The sequence below is a fragment of the Poecilia formosa genome, unplaced genomic scaffold (genome assembly GCF_000485575.1).
Source record: "Poecilia formosa unplaced genomic scaffold, Poecilia_formosa-5.1.2 Scaffold331, whole genome shotgun sequence".
Classification (NCBI taxonomy): Eukaryota; Metazoa; Chordata; class Actinopteri; order Cyprinodontiformes; family Poeciliidae; genus Poecilia; species Poecilia formosa.
Window position 1 is genome coordinate 279,841 of NW_006800270.1, and position 18,173 is coordinate 298,013.

General features: G+C 38.4%; 2 protein-coding genes across 3 annotated transcripts in view; both read left to right on the forward strand.

The window, feature by feature from the left end:
- mios (missing oocyte, meiosis regulator, homolog (Drosophila)) overlaps positions 1-4,038 on the forward strand; it is a 14,641-nt gene extending 10,603 nt beyond the window's left edge. The window contains exons 9-12 of the mRNA XM_007573506.2: positions 316-468; positions 1,911-2,115; positions 2,286-2,415; positions 3,740-4,038. Of these exons, the coding sequence (XP_007573568.1) occupies positions 316-468; positions 1,911-2,115; positions 2,286-2,415; positions 3,740-3,830 (579 nt within the window). The 3' untranslated portion in view covers positions 3,831-4,038. The remainder of the gene's footprint in view (positions 1-315; positions 469-1,910; positions 2,116-2,285; positions 2,416-3,739) is intronic.
- Positions 4,039-9,105: 5,067 nt separating this feature from the next.
- Positions 9,106-18,173, forward strand: part of glcci1b (glucocorticoid induced 1b) — a 32,579-nt gene continuing 23,511 nt past the window's right edge. Inside the window, exons 1-3 of one of the 2 annotated variants that reach the window (XM_007573510.2) lie at positions 9,106-9,388; positions 9,540-9,925; positions 16,927-17,075. In XM_007573510.2, the coding sequence (XP_007573572.1) occupies positions 9,372-9,388; positions 9,540-9,925; positions 16,927-17,075 (552 nt within the window). In that variant the 5' untranslated portion in view covers positions 9,106-9,371. The remainder of the gene's footprint in view (positions 9,389-9,539; positions 9,926-16,926; positions 17,076-18,173) is intronic. The other variant, XM_007573509.2, reaches the window with a different exon arrangement.

Sequence of the window (18,173 nt, forward strand, 5' to 3'; positions counted from 1 at the left end):
GCCGATCGATCGGCACACCTCTAATCATAACATTTTCTCCAGAAAGTTTAATCATCTTGCAAAGTAATTACTTACAGTGAATGTAAGAGAAAAAATCTACTTATTCCGATGAAGCAACACTAGAACATCAAAGTGTTAATTAATTGTTACTTTAGTTGTCTTGTTCCAACATGCCATTGGTACTGAAGCGCTCACCGACAGCCACACCTGTACAGAGCAACATGTTGCTAGCATGAGGCTGCCTTTTGCTCTGCTAACTGCTCTGAAATGAAAAGGTCAAAGGGCGTTTTCACACCTGCTGATCTCTGCTGCCAGGGCTCCCCTGGTGACGTGTTGAAAGACCCTCGGGTCCAGTGCTGGATCGAAAACTACCGCAACCTGCTGGACGCATGGAGGTTCTGGCACAAACGGGCCGAGTTTGACATCCTCAGGGGCAAACTGGACCCCAGCTCCAAACCTCTAGCTCAGGTAACGACGCTCGTTTCTGCTGCAGCGCCTTTGATCCCAACAAAATGTAAACCCAGGCAGCATGAAGCTGTTGGTTTTACACTCATTGTACCAGGCCTACCCAGGGCTACAACTATCGATTAGTTTAATAATCAGTTCTTCTGTCAATTAATCGGATTTAAAAAATGACCACATTCTACAGAGTTTTAATTTAACCACTTACGCATGTTTAATACAATCTGATAGCACATTGAAAATTTAATTTAATTCCTTTTTTTAAAAAATGTTTTATTGCCTAAAATGCAATAACATGGCATCTCTTTTGTAAATACCTGATCATTTGTAGCAAATGATGCAATTAAAGAACTTTAAAAAATACTTCTAACATCATGTGAAAAGCTCAGACATATTTCTGCTTATCAGTGCAGTGTAGGGCTGATCTGGGGATTGATTTTTGGATTAACCAATTAATAACTGGATAACAAAAGCTTAGTAGGAGGTTGTTTTTAAGAATTTGAACCATTTGGATCTCCATTAGTGGCAATTCCCTGAATCTACACATAAAACATGAACAACAAAAAATACATAACATACATGGGTCACATAATTTCAAAAGTAAAGATAACTGCAAAAATAAACAATACAAAACATATTTTTTTGCATATTTTTGGCCTAATTACTACCAAAATTAGTATGTTGTTCTTTCAGCAAATGACCTTTTTGAAATCTGTGTGCTCCAGTTAACGATTAATCAATTACTAAATTAGTTGATTCCCAGAAAACCTCAAAACCGAAGCACTGAGTTCCTATTTTGAGTTGCCTTTGATTAGTACTGGAAAAATGACCACATTTTTCCAGTAAAGTAAACTTTACAATTATTGAAGTTTACAATTATTGAAGTTATTGAAGTTATTGTCAAATAATTTATTAATCGATTAATCGTTAACTGAAGTATGCAGCCTTAATAAAGGCCATTTGGTGAAAAAACCCAACAAATTCAGAGCAGGAATTAAGCCAAAAGCATTGAAGGTAAAAACACATTTGTCTGTAAATATGTTTTAGCCAAAATTAGCTAATCTGAAATACTGGTCCAGATTAACTAAGGAATGCTAAGGTATTGAATTTTAGGCAATTAAATGATTATTTTCTTATTAAAAAATTTACTGAACTATTAGCTTATTTTAATGTATTTCTAATATAGTATTTTAAAAAAGGTTAAATAGAAAATTTGTAGAATGTGCCATTTTTTAAATCGGATTAATCAAATAATCTTTAGTTGCAGCCCGAGTAGAATGTGGAATATTGATCAACATATTTCATGTTGACAAAATGTGATGTTTATTCCTTTTTCACAGTCGGTGTCTCTATGATGTTTTTATGATATAACGCACTTTAAATAATCAAGTAATCCTGATTAATCGATTAATCGTTTCAGCGCCAGCCCTATGTTTTGCTTTCTGCAGGTGTTTGTGAGCTGTAATTTCTGCGGGAAGTCCATCTCCTACAGCTGCTCTGCGATGCCTCATCAGGGCCGGGGCTTCAGCCAGTACGGGGTCAGCGGGTCGCCCACCAAATCAAAAGTCACCAGCTGTCCTGGCTGCAGGAAGCCTCTGCCGCGCTGCGCACTCTGCCTCATGAACATGGGCACACCTGTTTCCAGCTGCTCAGGTAGGATCAGCCGGACGCGGAGCTGAAGCTGCTGTAAAGCTTAACTTTAGGAGGGATGACTGGACTTTGGTCGCCGTTTAAAACCTGTTAGCACCTGGACGTTTACTGCTGTGACATCACACCCAACAGCGCTGATAGTCGGGTTTAAATGTTGAATCTTTTGGATTCAGGAACTGGAAAGTCGGACGAGAAAATGGACTTAACAAGGGAGAACAAACTCGCCCAGTTCAACAACTGGTTCACCTGGTGTCACAACTGTCGGCATGGTGGGCATGCCGGTCACATGCTGAGCTGGTTCAGGTGGGCGACATTTTGAAAACTATTTTCATGCTTTTGAAATTCACATGTAACACCCAAAAATGGTATTCAAGTTAGGGATTCCCTTCTTTCACTTATCGATACAGATATCAGAGGTTTAGTATCGACTGATACCGATCCGATACAGGAAAAAGAGCTGAATTGAACGTCTCTTTTTAAAAAAAGAAACACATAAATTTACTTAATTTAAAATTTATTTTAAATTAACCAGTTAACCAGTTAAATACACCAGTATCTTCACAAACTTGGTCAAACATGTGAAAACAAGCCCTGCCTTTGAGTTATGAAAGGTAACCTGATAGTCTGACTTCTTCCCAACAAACTAATTTGAGTTGAGAGACGACTTAAGGACAATGCAGTTTTTCTTTCATATACTGTAATGTGGTTCTAATATTGTATATAATGGTTTAAATTAGAAATTGGCAGATTGTGCAGTTTTTAAAAATGTGATTAACCATCAGAATAATCGATTGATGGATTGTTAGGAACTGAGGACCGGTTCTCAGGAGTTCAATTACTTGGAATCGTTATCGGTTCCCGTAACTTGCGACGTATTGAACACGCTGCGTATTCTGCTTTAGAGGATATCCAAGATGGCGTCGCTTCAGAAACGCTCGAAAATATGTTTCACACAAAAAGAAAGACGATTGTCGGGCCGGTTGCTCAAATCTTTAATCACAATAGGAGGAGGAAACCCCTCCAGCAACCTCAAACAGTTCACCACACAGCCGGCAACCGATTTGTGTTTGATAGGTTGCTTAGCAACGGCGATGACTCTCAAGGGGGCGGAGCTTCGATCGCAGCGTCTCCTGCTATGAACGTCCCAGTTGGCGCTAAACTCCTCCACTTCCTGGTTACTGTGTTAATATTAACGCCAATGTTGGAATAATCTCCAACATTTACAGTCATATTTAATAAATTGGAATATGGTTTCAGACGAGGCTCGTTTAATATATTAAAAACACAAACTGTTGATGTTCAGAATGCTGCATTTCGTGTTAAAATTACAGGGGGATTTTATCGTTTAAGCAAGTTTTAATTTAGTTTGAATCGAACAAGCAAAATTAAAACTCGATGCATATGTTGAATTAAAGAGTTTATTTCCTGACTCAGTGAGGAATCGACTCGATAAGCGAGATCGATAATGTAATCGAATCAAATTCAATTCAAATTCAAACATACGTTATTGATACCAAAGAGAAATTAAGTACAGTCGATAAATCCTTATCAGTTCCCCTAACTATGCTGCAACCCTGACACATTACAGTTGCCTGTGAATAAGAACGTGTTCATCTGTGCCCCACAGAGACCACACAGAGTGCCCGGTGTCGGCCTGTGCCTGTAAATGCATGCAGCTGGACACCACAGGGAACCTAGTGCCGGCAGACAGCAGCTAACCGGGACACGCGTGTCGGAAACCGAAGCTAAACACGAGCCGGGAGCCAACTGGTGCAGACCGGCTGCTGCGCCGCCACACCAGCGAGCGTCTGTGACGACCCGCTCTGAAGAGGCTGCTTGGATAGAAAGTTACTCTGCAAAAACACAAAATCTAACCAAGAGCTTTTGTCTAGTTTCTTCTGCAAATATCCTAGTATGTTTGAAATAAAACCAAACTACTAAGTAACTTTTCAGCAAGAAATAGCAGCTCGTTTAAGTCAACAATTCCTTAAAACTGATGAAAAATCTTAGAATCTACCAGTGAAACTAAATATTAAGGAATTATTGACTTACAACTTTCAAGTTACTTGTAAGTTAGTTTTGTCTTATTTCAAATCTACTAAGATATTTGCTCTAGACACTAAACAAAAACATGAATATGTTTGTTATTTGGAGTGATGCTGTTAAGCATTGTCTAGGGAATGTTGCATCACACCAGAGGTCTATATGAAGAAGGGAATCAAAGTGTGGGAAATGATTTGACTAACCATGTTAACGTGAGAAAGGGAGCAACTACTAATTTACTGCTCTGCTAATAAAAATCACTCTCAGGAGAATCACAAGAGGCTGTGCTGCTTCCAGCCTCTTCCAGTCTAACCTGAATCAGGATGCTGTTGTTTTTAATATACAGTCAGATATCAGGTCGTGCCATTATTTCTAAAGTGAGTTTTGTTGTGTTTTCGTCCGTATTTATCGTCTGGTGGAGAAAAGAAAATCTCCACATACCTCATAAACGTTTTGTTTGGGGTGCGATTACAATAACACACTGCAAAAACATCAAATCTTACCAAGTACTTTTATTCTAGTTTTTAGTGCAAATATCTCAGCACACTTGAAATGAGACAAAACTAACATAAGTATTTTTACAGAAACACATCTGAGCTTGTTTTAAGTCAATAATTCTTTAATATTGATGAAATAGTTCTAGCTAAACTTGCAGATTTCACTTATAACAAGGGAAAATGTCTTGTTATAAGTGAAACAATCTTCCAGTGGAACTAGCACTTTTTAAAAATGAATATTAAGGAATTACTTACTTGAAACAAGCTCCTATTTATTTCTGAAAAGTTACTAGTAAGCTATTTTTTTCTTATTTAAATTGTGCTAAGATTTTTGCACTAGAGCATGTGTCAAACTCGAGGCCCGCGGGCCAAATCTGGCCCACCGTAGCCATTTTTGTGGCCCACTAGACCCTATTGTAGGTCTCATAACATTATTTTATAAGTCAAATTAAACCAGTTTTTAACTATGTATTGCCAAATGGCATCAATGTGAAAATAATTTAATGTTTAATTTGAAGAAGTTCCCATCAAATGGAGAGAGCTATTTATTTGTATTGTTTTTTTTTACATGACAGGTTGTGACAGTCGATATTACTTGAAAAGGCTCTGATTGGTTGTTTTTGGTTGGGAGTGGTGCATTTCTTCAGATGGTAACAGAACAAACGGCCCTTTAAATTCACAGTATGTAACTTTTATAAAAAATATATTTTTACATACATGTTGAAACTGTCAATGAGACAGCCAATCTGTGAAAGCGTTGAGCTCCTCTGTCTTCTCACAGTGCTAACAACCAATCAGAGCCAGGAGATGGGTCTTAGCGCTGTCCATCACCCTCTGTACGCTGCTGCTCATCCTCCCATTTCTCTCTGCCTGCTGTGAATGCTAAGGCTAACTAGCATGGATGATGACAGATAAATGGCTTTCCTGTTATGGCAAGTGTTTTCTCTGCCTTTAGCAGTGATTACATGAGCATGATTGACAGCGCTAAGTCCCTCGTCCTGGCTCTGATTGGTTGTTTTCGATGTGGAGCGTTGCATTTCTTCAGATGACGATATTAGCTCAAGGAGAAGGCGGAGGAGCTTCATGTTTTCACAGATTATCTGTCTCATAACAAAGTGTGACAACATGGTTTTAATACGTTCAGACATATTTTTTAATTAAAGTTACATACCGCACCTTTAAGGAGATCCATGATCTTGATGAGTTTGACACCTCTGCATCAGAAAGTAGACTTGATGAGCTTTGGTGTTTTTCCAGTGATGCTCTCCAGTGTGAAAGGTTTGCTGTGGAGGGAGGGAGGGACGGACGGGGGGCGGATTAGAGACGTTGTGGAGGAAGAGGAGTGTGGGAGGGTGCGTCTGCATTCACCAGCCCTACTCCAGGCCTGTGGTCTGTGAAAGAAGCTCCCCAGAAAACGGCAGCTGCTCGGCACCCTGACAAGACCCTCCAGATTGTTCCCCTCATAAAGAAGCTCAGCTGCCGGAACACTATTGACTCAAAGAGAAAACGAGAGAACAGCGACTCCCCTCCCTCCTACAACCTCCACATCAACACACTGCCCTGCTCTTTCTTTTCTCCCCTCGCCGATGCCCAAATTGCACCCAAAATCTATGCATACCACATGAGTCCAGGGATGGCCGCCATCTGTGGGGTAGCGATCGCCTGTAAATGGCGTCTGTGTCTTTCTTTGCTCGGTCTCCAGCGCAGGGACTGATTGTAAATTGGGCGGCCTTACCCATAGCTGCCTAAATCACTTAGTCATGGAGAGCTGAGGAGGAGTTCACCGAGGTTCTAAAGGCCTGCGTTCCCCTTTGTGGGCCATCTTGGATCAGGGCGGACAAATTGGTGAGCCCTGGAAAACACAGCGGCTGGAATTTCATCCTTTTCAACCGTTTTTTTGTGTTTTTGCCTTTTAAATAAATCTCAGTTGACAAATCGAACTGCTGTTGAATGGAGGTGCTTTCCATACATTTGCTTGGTTTGTTTTACGTTATGTTTTACAGACGCAGATGGTGTGGGTTTGTGCTTACTGAATCTTTTCCTCATCTTACGTGGAAATTTCAACACAATTTCACATTTTCACCTCACTATAGAAGATAAACTGGGAATTTGATATATTTTGGACACTTTCAAAATCCATACAACAGTCTGACACAAACACAGTGCTTTGCAAAAAGTTTTAAAGGGTACTTATGCAAAATTAACTTTTTACACATTTTTATACTTCCATTTGGGTCATAACTGCTTCTAAAAACAGCCTAACCACTTAAAAAAAGCACTTAACCCTTATTTTGGCAATATGTAAATTTTTTTTTTTTTGGTATTTGCTGTTGATTTTTAAGTCGCATTTGACGGCCACTGCCCCGTTACCTAGCAACCCAAGCTAAGTTCCAGAACGTTTGGACGGCTGGTTTTACTGCTGTATGCGCTGTACAATGGCTGCTGGAAAAGACACATGCTTTGTTGTTAACTTACCATCCAGAACCACTTGCTACAACTTTCGTGGTTGTACAGGAGGAGGCTCCACTTCTGCTTTTCAAAGACGTAAGGTTGTATAACTGCGCAACTGTTTGCAGCTATTTTCATGTATGAGTGTAAATTTTGAGTTGGAGGGCATGGCCAGAAGCAGATTATTTGAATTTAAAATGACAGAATAAAATCTCATTATCTAAAAATGATTTTGTGCAAAAAAATCTAATTAAAATGTTTTGTATAGGCCATAGGCATAGTAATTTTTTGTTTTCAGACTCCCTGTAATCTTTCAAATCGATAATCAATAAATCTCCAGGAGTCTGTCGCACATTTCCTATTCAGTCGTGGTACCTCAAAGTACAAAAACTTTATGCAGTATGAGCTTCAAAAACAGAGAATGAGGACAAAGTATGTAGTACTAGACCTAAAAGAAAACAAAAATATTCACATTCCTGAACTTTTTCATGTTTTATCACGTTGCAAAAATTAGAATCTTAAATGTGGGAAGCTAGTAGCAACAACCAAAAATACTTACAGCTGTAATTGGAGTTATAGGTGATTATAGACAGTATTGACTTATATATAAAGCATAAGATTTAAATAAAATACACTAAGGCTGAAATTATTAATCTGATTAATTGTGATGATAATTTCATAACTGATTAATCGTTATCTGAAGAATGCAAAATCAGAACACCATTTACTGAAAGAGCAGCACATTCAGAGTAGTAATTAAGCCAAAACTGGACAAAAATGGGATACATTTTTAATTTAAGATAAAAAAAATATATCTTTGTATGTAAACATGTTCTACCCAGAACTCCTTAAGCAGGAGTTTTATCTTCTCCTGGTTCAAATTCTTCTAAATATATCTCCTGTTAGACACCTTTTTCTATCCAATTATTAATCAATAAATCCAACAGATCAGCTCTACATTGTATAGATCTTAAGCAGAAAGAGATGAGCTTTTGTTGGTGTTAAAAGTATTTTTTTAGCTGCAGATGCATCTTTTACTACAAATAATCAAATGTAAACTAAATAAATGATATATTATTCCATTTTAGGCAGTAAAATGTTTAATTAAAAAATGTAATTATATGGTCATTTGCGTATTTTACTGTATTTCTTATATCATACCAAATAAGCTTATGTGGTTAAATGCAAAATCTGCAGAATATGCCAACTTTTAAAACCAGATTAATCAATTACTAAAATAATCATCAGTTGCAATCCTAAAATTCACTGAGGTTTGTGGTTGTAGTGTAACAAAATGTGGTGCTTTGTGTATCTAGAAGTCCTTCCTTTGAGTTATGAAAGATTACATGATAGTCTGACGTCTTTCTAGCAAACTAACTGAAGCTGACAGATCATTTAAAGCACAGTGCAGCTTTTCTGTGTAAATATGTTGGCATATTGTCATGGAACAGTCCAATCTCAGAGGCTGAGGTTGAAACTGTGTCCTGCCATCGGAAAGCAGCCATTACCCAACTGTCTAACCACATTCATCGGCTAAACATGTTAAGGCATAAAAGGAATTTGACTCAAGTTTCTTGAAGCTCTCAGAGCATTTCTATGCAGAATAAGGAGCAGTAAAAACACACACCGCAATAAGTAAACATTGGGTCTTTAATGTATGCAGTTATGTCAAATTAATGTATATAAACAATGAGATTAACATTTTAATCTGTTATATTCTACTGGTTAAATAATTTAAATGCAATATGATAGTTTAGAAGTAAACTTTTCAGATACATTTTGGGAAAATAATTTATTACGTGTAAATGTACAAGTCTGTTTATCCTTTCAATTGACAATGAATGAAAGCTCCAGAACAGCTACAGCTTTTAACTGCAATTAAGTCTTTTATGAAAACTTAAAACACTTCTGAATACAGTTTAGAAAGGATTAAAAACTTTACATATTCTATTGTACTTTATTTTCTTAAAATAAAAACCGTGAAAAATGTTTAACATAATGTAATTTTGATTGGTTGAAAGTAACTCTATGGGCTGGCAGAAGCCAATCACTGATGTTACTGTACACGGTGACTGACCAATCAGAAACCAAGGGACTCACAGCTAAGGCCCGCCTACTTACGCCAGCCAGTAGTCGAGCTGAAAAACTGTCAAGTGAGTGAACAGGATGGGGACGGCTTGATAGCAGCAAAAATACGTAAAAAATGTAACGAGAAGTTGTAAAAACAACTTTAAAAGTTATCCATGCCATGTTTGGAGTTCACCACAGCACATGTTAGTAACCTACAGGTAAGTTTGCTCCAAAATAAGTCATGTCGGATTGTTGTTTTTTTACCCTCCTTAAAAGCAGGAGTTGAGAAATTTTAAAGGAAGCTAACGTTTTTCGCTAACAGACTGATGTTTATCTCAATAGTCCTCCAACCTTCTCCTCCTTTTCTAGACAAGCAGCAGCAGCCTTGGGCAGTGCGTGTTTTCCCCCTGCGATAACAGTAAGCAGCCAGTTTCGGAAGATGTCAGCGCCCAGTAACTCCCTTCAGCAGCCTAGGGTGAGGCGCAGCAATGCGGGCTCCCCGGGCTCGTTCACCCAGAGCGGCAGCAGCTGCAGCCGCTTGCACCCCATCCGCGCCACTGTGCCTTACCAGCTCCTGCGTGGGGGTCCGAGCAGCCCCACACGGCCGCAAACCCTGCACGGAGGAACAACAACCAGCCGGGTCTCGAGTAGCAGTCCCCCTTCCAGTCCTCCGCTCTCTGCAGGAAGTACAAAGCAAAGAGTGTCACCCGAAAATAAGGAGGCTTCCTGTCCCCCAGACTCCCCTGTGTCAAAAGGTAAAACGAAAAGAGCGTTTTATATACTTAACTGCACACATAAATGATATATCGCCACGTGTGTGGTCGCCTGAGAGCTTGTCATTGTGCTTTCTGTTGTTACTGTTATGTAATTAAGAGTGGAAAGTGAGAATGTGTGTTAAAATTTCAGGGCTGGATTTAGGAGCATGTGGGCCCCTGGGCTAGAGCCAGTCGTGGAGGCCTACAGGCACACACACTTTCTTTCAGGAATGCAGATTACACTATTGTTGATTATTAGGTACACATCAGTGTTTGGGACTGGTTGCCATGCAGTGGAAGATTTGCTCTGCTGAAGATTGGATGAAAAATATTCCCTTGATGTACAGTTCACTTTTTAAAAAATGAATTTGGTTGAGGTAGCACATCGCCACTGTATAAAGAGTCAAGACTGGGGAAAAAACAAAAAAAGTTTGGGGAGAGTGGAGAAGCTCACAGTGTCTAAACATAATGTAAACAATAATATCACAATGAACCGCCATCTTGGTAGTCAAGCTCAGCGCAAGCATAGCTGAACCATGGCATCAAGACCAACAAAAAGAAAATATATTGACAAGTGTGCGAGAAATATATATCGACAAAATCGCTGCTGTCTGAGTGGACCTGTATGAGACAGAGAAACGTCATGGAAACATGATGTGGACAAGCTGCCTCCGGTTTACTATGACATAGTTAACTACCTAGTGAGGAGCGCCTACACCATGGATGCATACAATCAATGTTTAAATGGATTTGTAAAGGACGTGCAAACTCTTCAAGTAAATAACAAGGTTTTGGTTACTGGCAGAGTAAGTCCATGTATCATACACGTATGCTATATGGCCGTCTTAACTAGCATCTAAAAGCTACATTAGCTAAGACAATTTTGCTAGTTTTGTAGTACAGTAAATATCACTGATTTTTATCTTGGTATTATACAAAGATGGGTAGAGTGTTCAAAAATTGGAATTGAGTAATCGATGAGCTAGCTCTGAGCTTTTAGCTAGTTTATTGTTGTCATAGCAACTCCATAGCAACTGTCATGGAGGTTACGGATACCTACCAACATGGCTGTTGCTACATACTAAATGTGCTCCTGTGAGAACTGTTTATAATGTCCGCTTACACCTTATTTTAGTGTCATAGTTTGAACGCCATCCAGCAGAGGGCGCCGCTGGTCATCCTTTGGCAAAGCTGGTGATACAGAAACAAAGATGGCGGCAATACCAGAATTGGAAAGAGAAATATTCCAAACGGACTCCAGTGTGGGATGGAAAATTAACTTTTTGCATTGTTATTTTGAAATATAAACACTCGACAAACTCCTTAAGTTTCACCTGAATAGCGCTCATTCAGCCAAGTCAGCATGTTATTAAAAATTTAACTCTTTATGTTTTGGAAAGACGGTCGGCCATCTTCATACAAGAGAAAGCAGAAATTTTTAAGAATATGACCGCTTATTAATTAATATTTAGTAAATCAATAAAATCAATCAACTTTAGATTAACTCATTAATTGATAACTTGCACCCCAAATCAAATATAACAAACTACAACTCCCACATCTAGCCTAGTAGCTAACGCATTCACCAATGTCTTAGAGGTTTTTCAGACAAAAACGTATTTGTCCGCTCTAAGAAACTTTCTAATAATAATAATAATTAATAACAATAACAGTAGTATTTGGATCCCTTTTGTGATTATCTGTATGCTGAAAATACGACTCACAATGTCACAGTAAAGTTGCTGATTCTAAATTTAAAGCTTGCTGTTACTGTATTTGGAAACGTATATAGTAAAAGTCGGTGTTTACAAAGTGTTAATTCATTAAAAATGTAAATTTTGTGCACAAGACTTTGCTAACAATCATCCCTGGATGTAACATTTGGAAACATCATCTAAAAGCCTGGAAAAAGCCTTTTTTCCACGCACAACTAGGCATTCATGATGTGGTTAGGAGAAGTTCTGTAAATCCATTTCTGAAAGGAAGAAGAGAAAGGACCTCGTGGCAGAGAGACATGCTGCCACTTGTAATCTGTCCAGTTCATTCCCTGCAGAAACACGGCTGAGGGAATGTTACCTAATGACTGGTATCACTGGAAAGGGCAGAAACAGAACTCCCCAGTTTGTCCTGCAGGATATTAGAAAATCATGTGTTTGCAATTCTATTGTGTATCGTTAATAGGATATAAACAGGGCTCCCACACGGTCTGGAATATGAGTGAGGGATTATTACCATAATTATAGTCTGGAAAAATGTGGAAAATTAGAATATACAAAGATATTTTTATTTCCAGGCAACTTTATTCCTTTCATTTATCTATTTGATTATCCATTCTTCATCTGCCTGTTTGTTCCTTCTCATAGTTGTTTTTGCAGATTTTGTATGAATGCTTAAAAATGGAAAATCAACATTTTTCTTTTTTCCTTACCTGTGAGAATATAATTAGCAATTCTTTCTGATGTTAGTGTTACAAATAGGCCTGCCACAATAAGCAATAAATCAATTAATCGCATGATAATTTAAAACAAGTTTATTGGTCTCAACTAGCGCTTTTGTTGAAGAACAATTTTACTAACAGAAACTTCATAATTAATTTTATTTGTTGTCTTGTTTATTTATTTTTGGATATTTAAAATGTTTTCCAGTTTCTGTGTTAAATGTTTATTAGAATTTAAAGTTTATTGAGTTTTGAGAATTTCTGTTCAGTTATGATTTTATTACCAATATATTACTTGAAAATGGTCTTAAAACAACAATATTATTGTTTGTCGCATTGACTTCTGGGACAATTTATAGTTTCATTATAAATGATACATTTTATAATTTTTGCAGTTTATTACATTAGGCTGCAAAAACTAAGTCACTCGACGTGCGTCGCTTCACTCGGCCTTGACGTCTGTTCATGCAGACTTTGAATGTAAACCAGATGCTCCTGATGCTCAAATCGCGTTTGGTGTTAATGCAGCTTTAGAACTAGCTCTTGCCTAGTTCCTATCTAATTTATAAAGAATATATGTACATTGCATCTATTATTCGATTACGGTTTTGAGTACTCTACTTTAATTTTGTTGGTCTCTAAGCCATGGTTCATCTACGCTTTGCCTACCAAGATGGCGGTTCAGTGGCACAGATCACTTCAGGTTCAAACTTGTGGGAGCTGTTATGGGTCGCATTACAGGCAGGAAAAGTGGATTTGGTTCACATCTGCCTGCTGTGTGAACCTCCATATAGGACAGGCTACGTCAGATACCATCTCTGATTCCTGGATAATTAGCTGTTTGCATGTTATGACAGCCATAAAACTGTTATACAGTTACAGTCTTAAGTCAGAGGCATCTGACCACAGCCTCACCAAACACAGTGACTATTTGAGAATACTTGGATATGAATTATGACAACATTTATTTTCCCTTTGGGATACATAAAGTGTTTCTGAATCGAATCAAATTAGCTTATAGTCTTACCTTTAGCTGAAACGGTTCTCCACTTTTCTCAGTGCAGGTCATGGTGGTGTAACTGGGGGATTTTATGCTTGTGAAGTGCTTTGCATCCCTTGTTTCTTTGAACGGGATGACCTCCAGCCTTGATGGCCAGCCTGCCATGCAGTGCAGGAAGCAAAGTCCCGTCAATAACAACTCTGAAGTCACTTTTGCCAGGCAGGATGAGTATGAGCTAGCCATGTTTGGCTAGCTCTTGGTGTTGATTTCCTACTCCAGCTGCATGCCTCACATTCCTCAATCCTCCAAAAGAGATGACCTCTAACCCCAGCTGGTTGTTCATGTCAGTTGTGATGGAGGAGGCTAGATTTTCCTAAACGCATGTGAATTCTCAAATCCAAACAATCAAAAGGCCAATCAGCACAGATTTTATGGCTATTCTGTGTTCAGAGGATTAGGATGGTCCTGCTTTCTGGATGCATCGACAGTTTCATGTTAACTTGTTGTGACCTTTTAGGTTCACCAGCATGACGTCTTTTCACCACACTGCTTACTGCTCACAGCCAAAATGCTGCTTCTGCTGAAACAGCTCAACTTAAAACTTACAGATTTAAAGGTCTAAGTATCTGATTCTGTTGAATTAAGCTGTCGAAGTTAGTTTTTATTTCTGTTCTAGTAACATTATTACTTGAATGTAAATAATTTCTGGATTTTATAAATGGTTCATTTGTTAGTGTAAATGTTTTCTTTACCAAGCAAATGTTAGCTGGTTATGCACAATATCATCTTGATATTTTTGCCTGTTGCAATAAGCAATAAATCAGTTTATTACATAATAGAATAAAACAAATTCAATAATTTCCATTAGCATGATTTAGCGTTTTCCCTTTCTACCAAAAGCTGGATGATAAAATTCTTCAGTCTGGTGTTTTGATATCAACTCGCCATTTCTTTGAAGGTCAGTTTTGTTTAAAGAGACTTCATAATTCATTTTATTTGTTGTTTCTTTTGTTTTGTTTATTTGTTTTGGATATTTAAAATGTCTTCCAACTTTAAAACTTTAGTATTTAAAGTTTATTGATCTTTGAAGACATCTTCTTGCATTATTATGTCATTACCAATATATTACTTGAAAATGGTCTCTAACCAACAACGTTATCGTTTATCGCAGTAACTGTTGGAGCAATTTATAGTCCAGCAAAATTAGTTGCGACATTCCTACTTAAAATTAATGTTCAAACTTGCAGGATTTGTCATCAAAGGAACTACCTTTTTAGAAAATGCATCTCAAGGTGTCTGCATCCTTAAAAAACTATTAAATTCCTGCATCTAAAAGTACGGCCTTAAAATGTCCTTAAGTTTGTTTTTTTTTTTAAATGTAAGTTGGCCTTAAATATGTTAGTCAGGTCTTAAATTTTGTTGTGGCATTTACTTTCCTACATTCGGTGTAATTTAATTTTCTTGCTGGATCTTTTCCGTCAGGTAAACGTTGGAGTCGCCTGCAGACATCTCTATGCTGTTCTGTAACTTGAGCTGATTGTGGCTGCTGCTAATTAGCCTCTAATCTACCCTTGCTAGCTAGTTAGCTAACTTTTTTGCATCTAGCAATATTAAGTAAAATTTATTGCCAGTTGGCGACACAACAATGTTCATCTGTAATTTTCCTTCCTTGGAGTGCAGGAATCAGGAAAACCCTTTTGATAATTTTGTTGAATGAAACTCTGAAATCTCTTCTTCAGAGTAAAAATGAAAGGAATTATGTGCTTCAAACAAGGGAGTGGCGATGGATTTTCTTTACTTTTATTATGTTTTTATACATAACGAAACCAACTGTAAAAAAAGAAACTGGCTTCACCAATGCTAGTTTGGGAAAACAGACATTGTTTGTAAAAGAAACAATGACATAAAAACATTGAGAAATAAGTAAAAAAAGCAAAAATTAGCAATTTTTTAGAGCTAGTTTGAGTGAGAAAGGATACCTTAAATGACTGCATATCAGTTTATTTTAAGTTAATGAATTATGGAGATAAATGGTCATGAAAACACTGAAATATTTACTTGCACAGTACATGTTTAAAAACTTTGTATTACTTATAGCACCATTTTGTAAATGGAAATTTTGGTACAAAGGGACAAAATGACCAGCAACCAACAGGTAACGTCCAAGTTCTGCATTAAAAAGCTTCAGTATAATGTTAGCATGTGCTAACCCCTAACCCTAACCCTTTGAAAAGCACTGGAGTAGAAGAATAAACATAACCCAACTTTGCTGTCATAATAAAGTCTGGGAAATGCCTGGGGTTAGGTGTGTAACCCCAGGTGAAGCGTGAATCTAAATGCTGGCTGGTTTTTGTTTTGCGATCCTCAGATCGAGCGAAGTTCTGGGAATTTTGTTTTTAGATGTTGTCAGGATGAACCCTTGTGAAAACCCACAGGAAACTGCTGACCGCATGTTTGTTTTTATATTTTCTTCTGTCTCTCAGTTAATAAAGCCAAACATCTAAAATGTCTTGTGAAGGGAAAGTTAACGTTAAAATCCAACATGAAGCTTTTCCTTCAACGCCGCTTTCTTACTACTGAAATCAGCAGATGGACTTCTTTGATGTCTCGACTTCTTTCACCGTTTCCTTTTTTTCTCATAAGGAGATTATTGTAGTCTGGTGAATGGGAAGGAGGGAGTTAGTGGGGGAATGGAAAATAACCACAATCCCAGTTCAGGGAGCAATGGCTTCGCTTATATCAATATTGATGGAAATTTAGCCTGCTTCCCTTGTCTGCAATGCTTCAGGGAATTTTACTGTAGCCCAGTAAGCTTACTTAGGCAATACCTTTGGGTGGGTAGGCTTGTGTGTTTTATGAACAAAGAACAACAATGACTGGCTGTGCAGCTCCACGAGGGAAGGGGCGCCTCATGTAGATGGTTTAGTCTGTGTGTGCTTTGTGTATGTGTGAAAGGCCTTTGCCTTGGCTCCTCTGGCAAGAAGTAAAACAAATGCACACATCTCCCACCTATGACTCCGTCCTCCAGCATTTGACGTCAAAACGAAGCAGCTTAATTGCAGTAATTACACACCTGAATGGTTTCATTTAGGCTAACGAACACGTTTCACTGCGGGCTCAGATAGTCCAGTGGTTACTTTGGATTTGCATGTTTTGTTGTGTCCTGTTTGGTCTTCCATTGCGTGCCTCTGCAGGATTGTTGTGTGGATGCAGGCAGTTTTGATGTGCATTGCAGTGTGGTGGCTTATGAGCTCTTTATGTGGGTGGTGTGTGCTTAACTGCTCTAGGTCACAGCAGATTGCTCCCATAACATGAGATACTCCTGCTCAGCCTTTGGCATTTCTCTCTGCTTTCAAGCTCCTTTCTTTCTCTCTCCCTTTCTCACTCATGTGGTTCAACAACATCTTTGAAAACAAGAAGGGATCAAGGTCAAATTCCTAAGTGCAAACACGAAAAACTGAAGTAACGTCACTCACACATGGACCAACTGAGAAATTGGTTTGCTTAAGTTGTTTGGGGTTGCATATAGATGGTATGTTAAGGCAAATGTTTCCGTCTTCACAGCGGAAAGATCCAAACTACAGGTGCGTAGCTCCAGTGCCATACGGAGAGCGTCTTCCTTGGACGCCATCACAGGACCTTATCTCACTGGCCAGTGGCCTCGGGACTCCCACGCACCGTACCCTTCCTGCATGAAAGACAAAGCCACACAGGTAGGTACCACTCAGACCACAGAGAGTCCAGCTCAAACCAGGTGTTTACTGGGACTATCACAGACTATCACCACACTTTACCAAAATTATTTAGATAATACAAGGATTTTTATAACTTTCTACATTTGCATGCAATTCCGTCACTGCAAAAACACAAAATCTTGCCAAATATTTTTGTTTTTGTTTTTAGTGTAAATGTCTTAATGCACTTGAAATAAGACAAGCTAACTTAGAAGCAACTTTTCAGGAAAATACAGAGGCTTGTTTTAAGTAAATATTGATGAAAAAATGCTAGTTACACTGGCAAATAAATTAAGTCACAAGATGGGAAAAATGTCTTGTTATAAGTGAAATTCATAAGTGTTGTAAGTGGCAGAGAGACGTTGGCGTAGGGGATATGAGCTCATCGTCATTATGATTGATGGAAGTTTGAACGTCCTCCTCCTCTGGTGTTTGGGCTCACAGTACAGGTATTACTTTAGCTTTTAAGATGCTAACTAATTAGCTGCTCCCAACTGTAAAAATAAAACAACAAAAAAACTAAAGTGATCGCCTGTCCGACTACCTAAAGCATAATTGTCAAAAAATTTGGATGCAGTTTGTTAAGGATGATCCAAAAGTATTTTTGCTATATTATTGGCTGACAACCAAAATAAATTCAGAATGTATTGATCTGCCAGAATTGATTAGTCTTTTTTCTGGTGTTTGTTGCCATTGACCCTCCATATCCATGCATCAGTTTTACATTTACCCTGATCTCACTGTTGGTTGGCAGCCCACGCGTGATTATCCAGTTTCAGAAAGAGTTTAATTTTTGAAGGACCGGCGCTTGTTGCGGGCTTGTTATGAAAGAATATTGAATATGTATGATTTGCAAGGGGGCAGCTCTCCCTATTGCTAACAGAAGCCTTTCATGTGACTGAATGAAGACCGCCAAGCCTAATTTACATGGGCTTCGTCCCTTTACCCCTCATTTGCCTTGCGTTTCTTTGTTTGTTCTCTGAGGAAGTGGTAGGGGGGAGCTGGTGAGGTTTCTCGAAGTGGCTATGTGCAAAGTAAACACATCTAATTACAGGGTTCCTGTCTGGATCTGGAAAG